Source organism: Dioscorea cayenensis, chromosome 17 (genome assembly GCF_009730915.1).
Source record: "Dioscorea cayenensis subsp. rotundata cultivar TDr96_F1 chromosome 17, TDr96_F1_v2_PseudoChromosome.rev07_lg8_w22 25.fasta, whole genome shotgun sequence".
In the NCBI taxonomy this organism is placed as follows: domain Eukaryota; kingdom Viridiplantae; phylum Streptophyta; class Magnoliopsida; order Dioscoreales; family Dioscoreaceae; genus Dioscorea; species Dioscorea cayenensis.
The window spans coordinates 1,565,596-1,578,641 of record NC_052487.1 but is presented as its reverse complement, the minus strand read 5'-3'; the positions used below and the strand labels follow the sequence as shown (position 1 = coordinate 1,578,641).

General features: G+C 37.6%; 5 protein-coding genes across 10 annotated transcripts; 3 read left to right on the top strand and 2 right to left on the bottom strand.

Annotated features, from left to right (window-relative positions):
* Positions 1–507: 507 nt before the first annotated feature.
* LOC120280710 (protein WVD2-like 7) lies at positions 508–5,285 on the top strand. Of its 4 annotated transcripts, none has more exons than XR_005542389.1 (11): positions 508–747; positions 857–1,045; positions 1,436–2,176; positions 2,961–3,191; positions 3,433–3,479; positions 3,555–3,611; positions 3,716–3,809; positions 3,893–3,964; positions 4,112–4,225; positions 4,349–4,475; positions 4,915–5,285. XR_005542389.1 is itself a non-coding variant. In XM_039287643.1 (11 exons), exons 3-11 carry the CDS (start codon positions 1,010–1,012, stop codon positions 4,415–4,417), a joined length of 1,461 nt encoding a protein of 486 aa, XP_039143577.1. In that variant the 5' UTR covers positions 508–747; positions 857–908; positions 991–1,009; the 3' UTR covers positions 4,418–4,568. The 4 variants fall into 4 exon arrangements, 3 of the variants coding, with proteins under 3 accessions (XP_039143577.1, XP_039143576.1, XP_039143575.1); XM_039287643.1 differs by lacking the exon at positions 4,915–5,285 and having other exon boundaries at positions 857–908; positions 991–1,045; positions 4,349–4,568; XM_039287642.1 differs by lacking the exon at positions 4,915–5,285 and having other exon boundaries at positions 991–1,045; positions 4,349–4,568.
* Positions 4,755–5,225, top strand: LOC120280465 (TPD1 protein homolog 1-like). Its single transcript, XM_039287317.1, has 2 exons — positions 4,755–4,824; positions 4,915–5,225. The coding sequence occupies exons 1-2, from the start codon at positions 4,755–4,757 to the stop codon at positions 5,223–5,225; spliced, it is 381 nt and encodes a 126-aa protein (XP_039143251.1).
* A 139-nt stretch (positions 5,286–5,424) lies between the features above and the next one.
* Positions 5,425–5,814, bottom strand: LOC120280464 (leucine-rich repeat extensin-like protein 6). Its single transcript, XM_039287316.1, has one exon. It carries the CDS (start codon positions 5,812–5,814, stop codon positions 5,425–5,427), a length of 390 nt encoding a protein of 129 aa, XP_039143250.1.
* Positions 5,815–6,881: 1,067 nt separating this feature from the next.
* Positions 6,882–7,979, top strand: LOC120280826. Of its 3 annotated transcripts, none has more exons than XM_039287780.1 (3): positions 6,882–7,145; positions 7,234–7,283; positions 7,358–7,979. In XM_039287780.1, exons 2-3 carry the CDS (start codon positions 7,244–7,246, stop codon positions 7,846–7,848), a joined length of 531 nt encoding a protein of 176 aa, XP_039143714.1. In that variant the 5' UTR covers positions 6,882–7,145; positions 7,234–7,243; the 3' UTR covers positions 7,849–7,979. The 3 variants fall into 3 exon arrangements, with proteins under 3 accessions (XP_039143714.1, XP_039143715.1, XP_039143713.1); XM_039287781.1 differs by having other exon boundaries at positions 7,133–7,151; XM_039287779.1 differs by lacking the exon at positions 6,882–7,145 and having other exon boundaries at positions 7,154–7,283.
* Positions 7,980–8,382: 403 nt separating this feature from the next.
* On the bottom strand, positions 8,383–13,013 carry LOC120280823. Its single transcript, XM_039287774.1, has 11 exons — positions 12,753–13,013; positions 12,593–12,679; positions 12,278–12,451; positions 11,229–11,314; positions 10,249–10,337; positions 10,041–10,150; positions 9,852–9,963; positions 9,703–9,778; positions 9,466–9,580; positions 8,845–9,376; positions 8,383–8,708 (listed from the first exon to the last, which is right to left on the bottom strand). Exons 1-11 carry the CDS (start codon positions 12,997–12,999, stop codon positions 8,564–8,566), a joined length of 1,773 nt encoding a protein of 590 aa, XP_039143708.1. The 5' UTR covers positions 13,000–13,013; the 3' UTR covers positions 8,383–8,563.
* Positions 13,014–13,046: the final 33 nt, after the last annotated feature.

Here is a 13,046-nt window from a genome sequence, read left to right as displayed (position 1 = left end):
CCAATCCGATGGAAATCAATTTCATTTTCTTTTTGAAAGCAGTTTATATATTTCGGGTATGATAATGAGGAGAACAACAAGATGTAATGCAACTCCTCGACATTGTCTATCGAAAAGCCAGTGAAAAGCCCTGCAAAAAGTTGAACATGATGTTATTTGGCGCTTTCCTTTCCCACCATTTTCAGTGCAAAAATGGGATTTCTCACATGGGACCCATTTAAGTGAGCGGTGCAGGGGTAAAAGGGAAGTTAAACACTAACGAAGGGTACATCAGGGGTGTATAAAAGTAGGAGGGGGTTTTTGGGAAGTTTTGAAAATTACAAGGGGTGAACAGTAATTTTCCCTAGATTAAAAGGTGATAAGTGTGATAAAAAATAATTATAAGGATTAATTGGTTATATCATTTGTCTCCTATATAATTAACTTAGTTTTCAGGGGCTTTCACGTAAAATCTCCCTCCAAATTCACCAAACGTTGACTAAATGGCGTTAACGCTGTTAACTTCGGTGAAGATGAAACAAACCTCAAGTTTTTCCACCTGGAATCTCTCCTTCACTTTCGCTTCCGGCATTCTACGAATCCAAAGTTGGGGTTTTTAGTTTTGTTTTAGGGATTAGAAGTTTGCTGGAGTAGTTCCTTAGCTGAGATCAAGTGGTAATCCATGGAATGAGCTCTCTATCTTTGGATTTCATCCAGTATATTTGACGCATTTATCTTCAGTCATAGTTACCATGAGTTTGAGATAAGGTGACAAATTTGTTCAAATTCTTGCCCTTTTTTGTGTTTCCTCCTTAAATTTTTTGATTTCATACTCTAACTGAGCTGTTTATGTGGTTGGAATTTTGGTGTGGATTAGTGAGTATTCATATGCTGGATGTGAAGTTATTGATGGAAAGCTACTGAATTTGGTTGTTTTCAGTGTCAAGATGTGAAAAAGGTTTGATTTTTAGTGAGATTTTGTGGTAATGTGGTGGTTGTGGTTTGTTGCAGTGTGCTACTTTGAGATTCCATGGCTGGGGAGATTGAAGATTGCTTGGAAACGAAGGTTTTCTTTCCAACTTGTTGTGATTTATGTTCTTGTTTATAAAGATAATTAAGTGGGATCTCACTGTTTGTTGTGACAATTGGGAAAAAACACCCACCCACCGACGGTGATATGCATATGATTTTTGCCTCAACAGGAAAAATGCAGATATTCTTCCTGTATTTCAGTTGTTTTAAATCATTTACTAATGTCCCATTCTAATTTTTCCTTTCAATCTTCAGTAAATGGATAATTAGGAGTGTTTGATCCATAGTGTTGTTCTCCAATGATCAATTGGGGAGACGAGATATGTTGTGACCTTAATCACATGTTAAAGTTATGTGTTTTATGATTATTTGAGTTTTCTTGTATGGTGGTTTAGTTTTTAAAATTTTGTGCACATTTGGTCAGGCTGACAGTTTGCATAATGGTTCCATATCATTTGGACGATTCGAGACTGAATCATTATCTTGGGAAAGAAGATCATCGTTCTCTCACAACAAGTATCTTGAGGAGGTTGAAAAGTGCTCTACCCATGGTTCAGTTAATCAGAAGAAAGCATATTTCGAAGCTCACTTCAAGAAGAAGCCTCTTAATCAGTTTTTAGCACAGAGTAGAGATAGAGCTCAATGCCTAACTAGTGAAAGTAGCCATGAAAACAGTGAAATCCACACTCAGGAATGTCAAGATCGTGGAGCTCAATGCCTAACTAGTGAAAGTAGCCATGAAGAAAGTGAAATCTACACTCAGGAATGTCAAGATCGTGGTATCTCAGATGACCTTGAAGATGGAGTGACAGAACATGGATATGAAGATGGAGTGACAGAACATGGATATGAAGATGGAGTGACAGAGCATGGATATGAAGATGGAATGACAGAGCATGGACATGAAGAAATTCCACCCTCTGGAATTTCAGAACAATGCACACCTGTGGAAGATAATGTTCAAGGCACTGCAGTTGAACTGGTGGATCATATTGACAAAACTCAACCTTTGCATGAGAATGACTCAGATGTGGTTGTTAATCAGAAATATGGAAAAGAACATGGGGTTACAGAAGGATATCCTGAGGAGGATAGTTTATCCCAGAGATCTTTTGTTGAGAAAAATAGTTATCCTAGCTTGAGGGAGATGAAAGAAATCTCAAAGGTGATACTTCATGCATTTTTGTGCTTTAAGCATTTTGGCTTTCTTATTTTTATTTTTATTTTTTTTTAATCAATACAAAAGATTGGTGCTGGTGGTTGGATTTGATTCAGTTTGTTTTTCCTCTTCAGTGACTAGCCAGGTTGGTTTAGGTTTCTGTTTATTTTGCAAGTTCTATAGTTATAGTCAGCTAGTAAGATTGACTGCAAATATACACAATGATCAAAGCATCAAGAGATATCATGTGCATAAAGGTGATCCAGGTCATTTTACGAGCACTGATCATCATTTATCTTTTCATAATGCTACAAATCATGAAGATTAATTTAATGGCTGAGTAGTTGTTAAACTATCTCCAGAGATCCTACATAACATGAATGTTTTACTGTACACCTGATGTTTATGTTCTTATTCCTCATTGATTCCCTTTTCTAATCATAGTTTGAATGCCTTTGCACTTCACCAGTACTAGAGCTTATAAAATATCCTCCTAGTTTAATAATCTCTTGCAGCTTTATAGTAGCCCAGATGAATTTTGAATGTTTTCCTGATTGTAACTCATAAGAGCTTTCCAACAATAAGGCCTAATGAAGTTTGTGCCAACCTTTCTTGCCAAACCTGCCTGGCTATTTGTTGTTGCGGCCTTCTCATGTAAAGTTTATAATAAAGTGTAAAAATTATGCGTTCAAGGCATACAAAGATGACTGTCTGATATTATGACTATATCTCTTTTCGAGTATTCTACAAATTCTGATCACTTTATTCTTTTGGAAAAATTTATTTCTAGGTAAAAGCAATTGTTCAACAGAAAGGTGCAGAAACAAAATTGAAGGCTCAACCACCTTCTTGTCAAACTCCAAGCAAGAGCTCTACTCAAATGAATCTACCTCATTCCGGCAAGGAATTCTTCAAAACTTTGAGGAAAATGAGGGAAGAGCTAAGAGCAAAACCAGATGAGCAATCACCTATCAGTATTCCACCAAGTACAGTTTCAGGCTTCAATCCTCCAAAATCAGAGGTAAAAGGACTTGCTTATTTTCTCCACAAATGTTTTTCTATAAAAAAAAGAAAGAAAGAAAAACTAAATTCTTTTGCAAACTTCTTGTTCTGTGTCCTTGATTTAATAGGGTCAATTTCTTTTTGGATGAGAAATTTATCTGTTATCACCTGTTTTATTCACTTTAATATGGCTAATATAAAATTTTTGGATAGCGAGATAACAAATTAACTTGCTTTTATTTGTTCTTCTACATTAACAGGGCTCTTCAGGATCTCTAAAAACTAAAGCACGGCAAGAAAATAGAAGGTACCCTTATAAATCTCTGCAAGATGCTGAATTATTCAGTATAGTTTATAACCTCAAATTATGCATACCTTACAGTGTAAAAGACCAAAGAGAAAAGAAGGGTGGTGCCATCCGTCATTCCACATCTATAAAGTATTGAACTTTTTTACCCAATTCAAACCAAGTCGCCAAACATTTTTTTTTAATCAAAAATTATATCAACTAATTATAACTCTTCGAATATTCTATCCTGGTAGGCCTAAACAGGTTATTACTCCAGCCAAAACCGAAAGTAAGCAGCGTACTGCATTCAGTTTCAGAAGTGATGAAAGGGCTGAAAAAAGAAAAGAGGTATACAGTCATGTGCTTTGGAACATCTATTAGTTTGCTGCATATGGGTTACAACTAATTGGATAGATTCCGACCTTGTTCAGTATTCAATGAAAATGGAAGAAAAATTTCGAGCGAAAGAGGCTGAGACGAGTGAAATCTTAGCGAGGACTCAGGTTTGTGAGATGATCAGTTTTTACAATTTGTCTGTTTTATTTGTCATTAGGTTCATGAAGACATTTTTGGAATGATTCTTTGGTCAGCAATCAACACACTAGTTACAAACCTGTTGCAATGCTCAACTGATTTTTCTCTATTTGCAGGAAGAGACAGAAGCTGAGATAAAGCAGCTTCGGAAGAGCCTCAATTTCAAAGCAACACCGATGCCTTCTTTCTATCATGAAACTCAAACAACTAGAGTCTCTGATACAAAAAAGGTCTGTAGTGGAGCATTTTCTTTTTTCTTTTTCTTTCTGCAAAGAACTATTATTCATACTGTATTAATCATATAGCTCTTGTATTTTTATACACTGATAAAACACTAGTTTTCTTCGGTGCAGATTGTCACTCCACAAACGACTACATCGACTAAGTTGCAAACCAAGAGTAAGAACATGAAGAAGGCTTGAACCTGAATCAACAAGTTGCAGTACTAACAGAGGGGGAAAATTCAGAAAATCAAAACAGGTCAAGTGATGATGCATTGCATCTGAGTTTGACATACTTTCATGTATCTATGGACCTTTTTATTTTAATAAATACAAAAAATTAAAGAGCGCATTTCAAGGACAAATTTGATCTGTTTCCATTTCTGTATTCTTATTACCGTTATGAATTTCTGCAATTGGCTCATCCAATTAAGGAATTCCTTGCTTTGTTACTAAAATTGTCTCCCAATCAATGGATTCCACATTTGTTTAATGGCTATAAAACTCAAAAGATTTCCAATAGGAATCAGTATAGGCAATGGCACAAAACACAATCCTCCATGTTTTCATTGCTGTTCTCTTCCTGCTTTCAATCAAAACAACATTGGGTAATGAATCTCTCTTGCTTAATGGTTTCTCTCTGTTTGTTTCCATGGAAAATAACATTTTATTTTTCTGTTTTTCTGGGTTTATTTCAGGTGGAAAATGTGCACCAGCAGACATCTTTATAGGCCAAACAACATGGAATGACACTTTGCAACAGAAAAGATACACAGTGTTGATTGCTAATGTTGGTCAAGTTTCTGTTACTGATATTCATGTCTCTTGTGATGGTTTCAATCCAAGAGGATTAATCATGAAGAAACCAGGCATTTTCAAGAAAGAACGCAGGGGTGATTGTCTTGTTATTGAAGGAGGGAGAATCAATTCTGGAGACTCTGTTACTTTTGATTATATTAATGATTTCCAGTTTAACTTATATCCCATCAGTGTCCAATGTTTAATGTGAAAGAACATTGGATAAATAAAAGATTACAAGAGCCTATGAATAAACATTAGAGATTCAGAACTTCATGGATGTTTTTCAACTCCTTTGTTTAACTGCATTCTATGAATTGAGGATAATGTTTCATGCAAATAGTAACATAGCAAACTACATTTGCTTTGAATTTCTATCATACACATATATAAAACATATCAACTATGTTTCATGCAAATAGTAACATAGCAAGCAATGCCTCAATCAATAGTATAAGACTGGCTCTTGCCGGAGAGGAAGACGAAAAAGATGCCGGTGATGATGGTGATGATAAGTAGTACCAAGGAAAGTAAGGTAAGATAGGATTAGGAGGAGGAGGAGGAGGAGGAGGAGGAGGTGAAAGGTAGATGACAAAAGGTGGAAGAAAAGAAGGAAAAAGAGGTGGGGGAGGAGGGTACAGATAAACTGATGCCGGTGGCGGAGGGCAGTTTTCCGGCAATGTCGGTGGCGGTAAACATGGATAGTTAGCACATTCAAGTTGGTCAGAGAGAACATTACAAGAGAGAAGAGTGAAGAGGATTAATGTGGAGATAATGTTTGAGAGTTTGATAATGGCCATTGTTGTGAAGAAGATGATGAGTGTTTGTTTGTTAGTTAATGGTAGTTATAGTATGAAATGGAGGGAATAATGAAGCTTTGTAGGGGCATGATATGTGGGTACATGGTTGTCATTAGATAAAAGTTCCTTTCTTAAAAGTATTCTTATTCTCTTGTTTGTTAATTAGAGCTTTCAATGCAACAAAGACTAAAGTTTGTGATGGTCTATTTAATTAATCATGAATTAAAATAATTTAGTAATGTTATTCTCACTTGATGAGTTTCATAATCAGTCAAGCAGCATTTATAACAACTGATTTGAGAGAATTACACTTTAGGATATAAAAAAACATAACTAGAGAATAAAAACATGCTGATTGATTAACACAAATTGATTCACTCTAGATTTGATATAACAATTGAAGGAAAAGGCTGAAGGAACATAAACTAAAACCTTTTAGTATCAAAGACTCCGGCGAACTTATAGTGTTGTAACTCCGGCAAGAGCTTGATGAGTATTGAGGATCGATCGGATACAAGTTGCCCGGAGGATTCAAGAAATAGAAAGGCGGCGGAGGAGGTGGTGGTGATACATAGAAAGGCAATGGTGGTGGAGGACAGTAAGAAGATGACGGGGAGGACGGCGGTGGAGGGGGTGATAGAGAAGGCGGCGGTGGCGGTGGAGGGCTTGGATTGCTGCAAGGACTGCCGCACGGCGAGCATGAACACTTCACTGATGCTTGTGGCAAAGATGACACTGATACTCCATTTTCTATTAAAGAGAATAACAAGAATAGCAAGAACAAATGCATGATCTTTTAGGTGAGGATACAAGAGTTGCAGGAAGAGTTGGGCTGTGTTTATATATATATATATATGTATGTATATATATATGAAGATGAAGAGTGAGTTGTTAGTTATCTTCGTTTGCACTAGATCCAAAGTGATAAACCATGCGTCATGAATACTTAAAGTGATAAGCTTCATGGTGAGTGTTTATTACCAATGCTCAAATCACAAACTACATATATATATATATATATATATATATATACACATATGAGTACATGGAGAGATGCAAACGTGCAAGTAAAAGGCAAAGGATGGAGACTCACCACCAAACAAAGTTGATTAGGCTTTGGAGATATCAAGAATAGGAAAAGCAAGCATGAGAAAATAAGTTTTATTTTGAGACCACTTTATGACTTAAAAGAATACCAGAAAAAAATAAAATAAAATGCCAAAGTGAAGAGGAAAAGAGAAGGTTTGAAACATGAACATTGAGGTGTGAAGATGACACAAGGAATAGATTCAAAGGCATTGATAGTTCTATCCACACAGCCTGAGATGATGGTAGTGGTGCTATATCTTTACATTTGATTCCCTTCACTAACATAAAACTCATAAACAAAGAAGACTAATGCAATGTGTGCGTTTGTAGGACAAGAGAAATGGGGTGTTGTTCTTCAATCCCAATTGGGAGATGCAATGGTAGTGCTTATTGTGTTTTTCTTCAATAATTTTTTCTCTAAAACTAAGGATTCATTTCTCTATTGTGTGCTTAGGCAAGAGGAGGAGGGAGATTGGGATGGTTGCATCTGCTTCACCCTTGCACATCATACACAATACTCATACCGTGCGGTTTGACAAAGCAGTGCGCAAGTCGGTGAGTTTTAACAACACACCGATCATTGTCCCACCACCGGAAGAACCACAAGAAGCATCACCACCACCAACAAACCACCAAAATCACCCGGAATCCCCTATAACCCCCTCACAACATGTCCATGACAATGATACCATCTTAGAAACCATAGACACAAGACCTGCACCTAATGGTCAAGGTCATCATCATGCTCATGGTGGTAACCTATATGTATCATCGCCGTTACCTCCAGCTTGGGATGAGAAGGAAAGACGAAGAGACTACTTCAGCAGAGAGTACCATTACTATCCAACTCCTCTACGGGAAGGGATCTACAGCATTGCTACTGATGCTAATCGACTTACTACGATATTCAGTGAAGAAAATCCTAATGCTTGCAGTATTGTATGACTAGTGTTCCTCTAATCTAAAGAGATAATTGAAAAACAGGAAGAAAATAAGTTGCTCTCATGTACTTGATCAATATTGTTCATAGTGATGATAAGCAAAATTTATATGGATAAACTTTGCTTGGCTTGTTAGTTATCTTTCCCTACTTCAAAAGGAGCATGTGGTGCAACAACCATCTTCTCTCTGTTTTACTACACCTCCAACATTCCAATTTTCTCCATCCTTCATCTTCTTCCTTGCTGGTGTGGTTGCCATTTCTTTGACAATCATGTTCCTCTGCACTACACAAAAAAACTCGAAGATGAGGAAAGCAGGAGGCCGGCAAAGTTTCCTATCAAACACCAGCAGCAAAGCTCTGGGTATGGTGAAGATGGTGTTACCGAAGAAGGTGCAGGAGAAGGATGGTGCCGTTTGGAGGAAGACAATCCTCAAGGGTGATAAATGCCGCCCACTAGAGTTCTCCGGCCAAATATTATACGACTCCGAAGGGAATCAAATGCCAGAACCACAGATGAGATCACAAGAATGCCATGCTTGAAGTCCCTGGTTCTCAAGACAACTAACTTGTATTCCATGCTTATAGTTTGTTCTACAGTTATTAGAGGATAAAACATGCCTCTTCTAATGAAATAAAGCTTAAGACTGATGACAGTTATTTATGGTTTCATTTTATTGTCAAAATCATCAGAAACAAAAATAAATGTTGGAAGATCACCTATGATGATGATTCTGGATTATTTCTCTTATTGTAGATTGCATCCTGAGACTCAATGCTATTATTCCAGTTCCATCTCCGCGCAGCTTCTGCTAAAAACTTAGCGCGTGCTTGAATTCTTTGTGCCTCTTCCTCCACCCAAGACCTGCAGGAAATTGATGGATTATTCACGGAATTACAGTAGTCTGTCATGGAGAAAGTGATCAACTTGGTAACAGATACAGAAAGTTTTGGCATTACATTATAGAAAAGATAAAGATACTGAACTAATGGTGACATACCTTAGAATTTGAGTAGCTTCCTTCTCAGCTTCCAATTTTGATTTTCTTTCAGAGATAGCCTCCAGGTTTTCAAGCAAATCTGTGAGCTGTTTCTCTAAACTCTCTTTCTCTACTATATAGCTAGTTCTCTCGGTGGAAAGCTTGTCACGTATTCCATCAACTTCTTCCCTCAGTCTGACTAGTGATTGACATTGGGAATCAAGGGCTGCTTTTTCCTTCATATATTCAGCAAGATCCTCATCTAAAGCCTTTTTCTCAATCTCCAAATCATGCAAGGCCGCATGGAAATTCTTCTCAGCCTCAAGAACACGCTCCTTTTCTTTGTTCAGTTTCTCCTCCCAAAACCTGGGTATTTCTCCCCTTTCAATGAACTCAGACCTGATCTCTTCCATCTCAGCTAACCTTGATACTTTCTCTGCTTCAAGCCTGGATAGTTCAGTATGAATTACCTCCGCCATCCTGCCACTAGCCAATGCAACTGCAGCCTGCGCTTTTGTTGCAGGTTTGTGCGGCTGAAGGCGTCTGGTGTTTCCTGTACAATAGAGTAGGCCCAATTTGCCAAAGTTGGTGGCTTCCCGTTTATCTAGGTTAGAGGTAAAAGAAGTATGTGAAAAATATTACCAAAAGTTCTTCTAGTTATGCTGTTGTCACCCGCCATGAGATCTGTCAATAGCTGTGGTGATGTATCTAGGCTAATCACACTCAAATCCAAAAACCCCGCTTTTGTCCTTAACATCTGGACTGTAGACAAGTCAAACTTTTAACACCAGATGAAGGGGTGACAAATATCAACTTGTAAAACCAGAACCACCACTACACAATATAACTAAAACTAGAGGTTTTCTAAATATTACGTACCTTTGCTTCCGTATTATACTGAAATGGGTACTCCAAAAGAACTTTCCAATTCACTAGATCAAGCCGAGATATAAAGCTGCGTTAGGTAAATAGATCAGTATCACATAGCTGCTGTACTAATTTGTACAGAAAACATGGTCTGATTGTACCTTTCTGGAGAAAAATTAAATCTTCCTTGCAAATCATAACTGCTATGAATGTCCGATTGAGCGAAATCCATAGGCGCAAGCTTGCTATGAACAATGCCAGCCTCTCCAAGGGCTTCCCATGAACATTTTATCAGACCTAAGATCATATATAGTGCACCAAAACAAAAAACCGAAGGGGTCATCACTTACCTTGAATGCACCAAAAGTCTGGGTCATTAACGCTCACATCATCAAAAGCAGTTCCCACCAAACCAGTAAATGTCATAGGCCTCAAAGCAACTATCTTGTGCCTTGGACGCCTGTACACAAGACACAGTTAATGCTTGACAGTCTGCTGCCATGCAAATTCCTAGCAGAGCAACCACAATAAGGAATCTAGGTTTGACTCGCCAATTACCTTTCAAGAAGAGTGTTTGCTCTAACCAACCATCTGGCATATTCCCTTCTGGTACATAATTCATCAGGATTCACATCATCGTCAATGATCTAAGTAGCATGAAAGGCAATAAAATATGTACAATCAAAAATGGAAGAATACTTGACGTATCTAAGCCAATAGCACATTGAACTTTCACCAGAAAATGAATATAATGTGCAATGTCATCCAGTTATTAGTGGAAGTCATAGCTTCCAAGTTATTCAAGAGGTGGATCAAGCAACCTGACAAAAAGTAAATGAAGCAATTTGGAAACCCAACTTTGTCACAATCTCATAAGAAATAAAGCGACAAATAGGCATAACCATTTCCGGTATTTCTGGCAAGCAGTAGGTCAGGATGTCATCAGCATCAAAATGAAGAACCAAACATCAAAACTTGTGCATATTAGCCTATACTATCCAGCCTATATATGACTTAAATGATAAAGAGAGATGAGTAGAAACTATATGGAAAGAGGAAAAGAAAATAAATCAAGAAAAAGAATCACATGTGATGTCCACACCCACAAGGATCCACCTTTTTTTTTCATAGCAAATATTTACACCAAATTGCTATATTTCTTTAACAACAAATCATAAAGTGTTGAATGAAACCTCCTTGTTACTACAGCATACTTTCCCCAAACAAAGAACAGAATACCACCTCAACCTGATAGAGGTTAGAGACAATAAAGGAAAATGATTAAAAACAAATTTGCCCTCTCACACTGAACAATAAAACCATCCAAACCCATTAAAATCTTCAAGAACTGACTTATGAAGCACTATGCACAATGGTTTATGACCTTTGTTTTTATGTACTGCTGCAGCACATTATTGAAAAGACTGTCAATACAAGCGCATACACATGTGGTGTGCGTGTTCTGTGTGTATGTGCACACCAGCATGTATGCATATATGCATAATGTATATAATAAAAAATGGGCTCTGACAACAGACCTTTAGCTTCTTTAGTACAAATAAGGCTTCTCGCTGGGTTGAATCAGCAGCAACATGAATAATTTTGATTTTCCTTTCTTGCATCACTGTAGCACTCACAAAACAACACAAGTAAAAAAAATATATAAAATAAGATCAGGAACTATGGTATGATATACTCATCATTACGCCCAAGATACATAAGTTCATCTTTTAAACTAATTTTAGCCTACATACATTTATTAGAAACCTACATAAAGATGAGCTTGTTAGGTCCACAAGAAATATGATCAACAATATGAATATTGGTAAAACATGAACAATGATACATCTAAATCAAACAGAAAAACACTGGGTACCATAATATGCATATTCACTTCAGTATTCCCTTGACCTAGACTGACAATTAATTTTACAAGTCATTGGTTCGACTATCAAGTTCAGTTTGAGCCATTCAGAGCTTACATCTGCTATATTAGTACAATTTGCCAATTTTATCCACTACATTTACCTCCTTGAGGAATGATAATTCAAATGCATAATATCACTCAATGGTTCAGTATTCCCTTGACCTAGACTGACAATTAATTTTACAAGTCATTGGTTCGACTATCAAGTTTGGTTTGAGCCATTCAGAGATTACATCTGCTATATTAGTACAATTTGCCAATTTTATCCACCACATTTACTTCATTGAGGAATGATAATTCAAATGCATAATATCACTCAATGGTTTAGTATTCCCTTGACCTAGACTGACAATTAATTTTACAAGTCATTGATTTGACTATCAAGTTCGGTTTGAGCCATTCAGAGCTTACATCTGCTATATTAGTATGATTTGCCAATTTTATTCACCACATTTACTTCATTGAGGAATGATAATTCAAATGCATAATATCACTCAATGGTTTAGGTTTGGAGAGAGTCAATTAACAAACCAGGATCTCTCTTTTCAGAATTGTACAAATAATATAGATACAAGAAGCATGACTAATGTATAATATTTTACCACCAAATGAAGTAAAATTATGAAATGTTCATAAAAAATCAAACATTATAATGGCAACCTGATGCAGAATTCTCATCCAGTCCAGATGTATCAGACGCCACAGGTTCACCATCAAGCTTCGTCTCTGAAACCTGATCAACACCGGGTGCAGTACACTCAGCATTTGTAGATTCATCTGACCTAAACCTCGGAAGCACAGCATGCAATGGGACACCAATATAAAACTGATAACCTGCAAAGCAAGTTCATTGCATGCATGTATCAAGTAACTACATCAGGAATCACAAGAATAGAAAGCGTATGCAAAGAACACGGAATCAAAGTTCATCACTTCCCACTCTAGCAGCAGGCGGAAAGCAAAAAAGCAGCAAACCTTTTCTCGATGCTGATCGATATGTGAGCACAGCCAAGAGAATCGCCACCGAAGTCCCAACACCAGCAAGCACAAACTTCAGATGATCTGCAAAAGAAACCAACAAAACACATAAATTCTCCAGAAATTTAGATAAATTTGACATATTTTGAGCACCAACCCTTGCGATCATCCATTTGGGCCTTGCAAACAGCCCATCCGCCATATACATCGCCAGCATTCCCCTCCGCAGGGATCCAAGACGCCTCGAGGCTTCTTTCCGGCGACGCTGCCTTCACAGAACGGCAGCCCTTCCGAATTGGTATCAGAGAACGGGAAAACAAGCTCCGTGGAGCGACGGAAGGGAGGCCACGGTGCCGATCATTGGGAAGTGAGCCAGAGGCGGGGAACGCGAGAGAGGTGAGCATCGCCTGCGCGGGGGTTAGGGCTCCATCGTCGAGATCGAGTGAGAGAA

Coding starts and splice junctions, on each gene's coding strand:
- LOC120280710 (XM_039287642.1), top strand. CDS start 1,010: ATGGCTGGGGAGATTGAAGATTGCTTGGAAACGAAG. Junction 3,480..3,554: donor GCACGGCAAGAAAATAGAAG/GTACCCTTATAA, acceptor CATACCTTACAG/TGTAAAAGACCAAAGAGAAA. Junction 3,612..3,715: donor CGTCATTCCACATCTATAAA/GTATTGAACTTT, acceptor CTATCCTGGTAG/GCCTAAACAGGTTATTACTC.
- LOC120280465 (XM_039287317.1), top strand. CDS start 4,755: ATGGCACAAAACACAATCCTCCATGTTTTCATTGCTGTTCTCTTCCTG. Junction 4,825..4,914: donor TTCAATCAAAACAACATTGG/GTAATGAATCTC, acceptor GGTTTATTTCAG/GTGGAAAATGTGCACCAGCA.
- LOC120280464 (XM_039287316.1), bottom strand. CDS start 5,814: ATGGCCATTATCAAACTCTCAAACATTATCTCCACATTAATCCTCTTC.
- LOC120280826 (XM_039287780.1), top strand. CDS start 7,244: ATGGGGTGTTGTTCTTCAATCCCAATTGGGAGATGCAATG. Junction 7,284..7,357: donor CCCAATTGGGAGATGCAATG/GTAGTGCTTATT, acceptor TTGTGTGCTTAG/GCAAGAGGAGGAGGGAGATT.
- LOC120280823 (XM_039287774.1), bottom strand. CDS start 12,999: ATGCTCACCTCTCTCGCGTTCCCCGCCTCTGGCTCACTTCCCAATGAT. Junction 12,452..12,592: donor TCGATCAGCATCGAGAAAAG/GTTTGCTGCTTT, acceptor CTTGCTTTGCAG/GTTATCAGTTTTATATTGGT. Junction 11,315..12,277: donor GGATGAGAATTCTGCATCAG/GTTGCCATTATA, acceptor TGAGTGCTACAG/TGATGCAAGAAAGGAAAATC.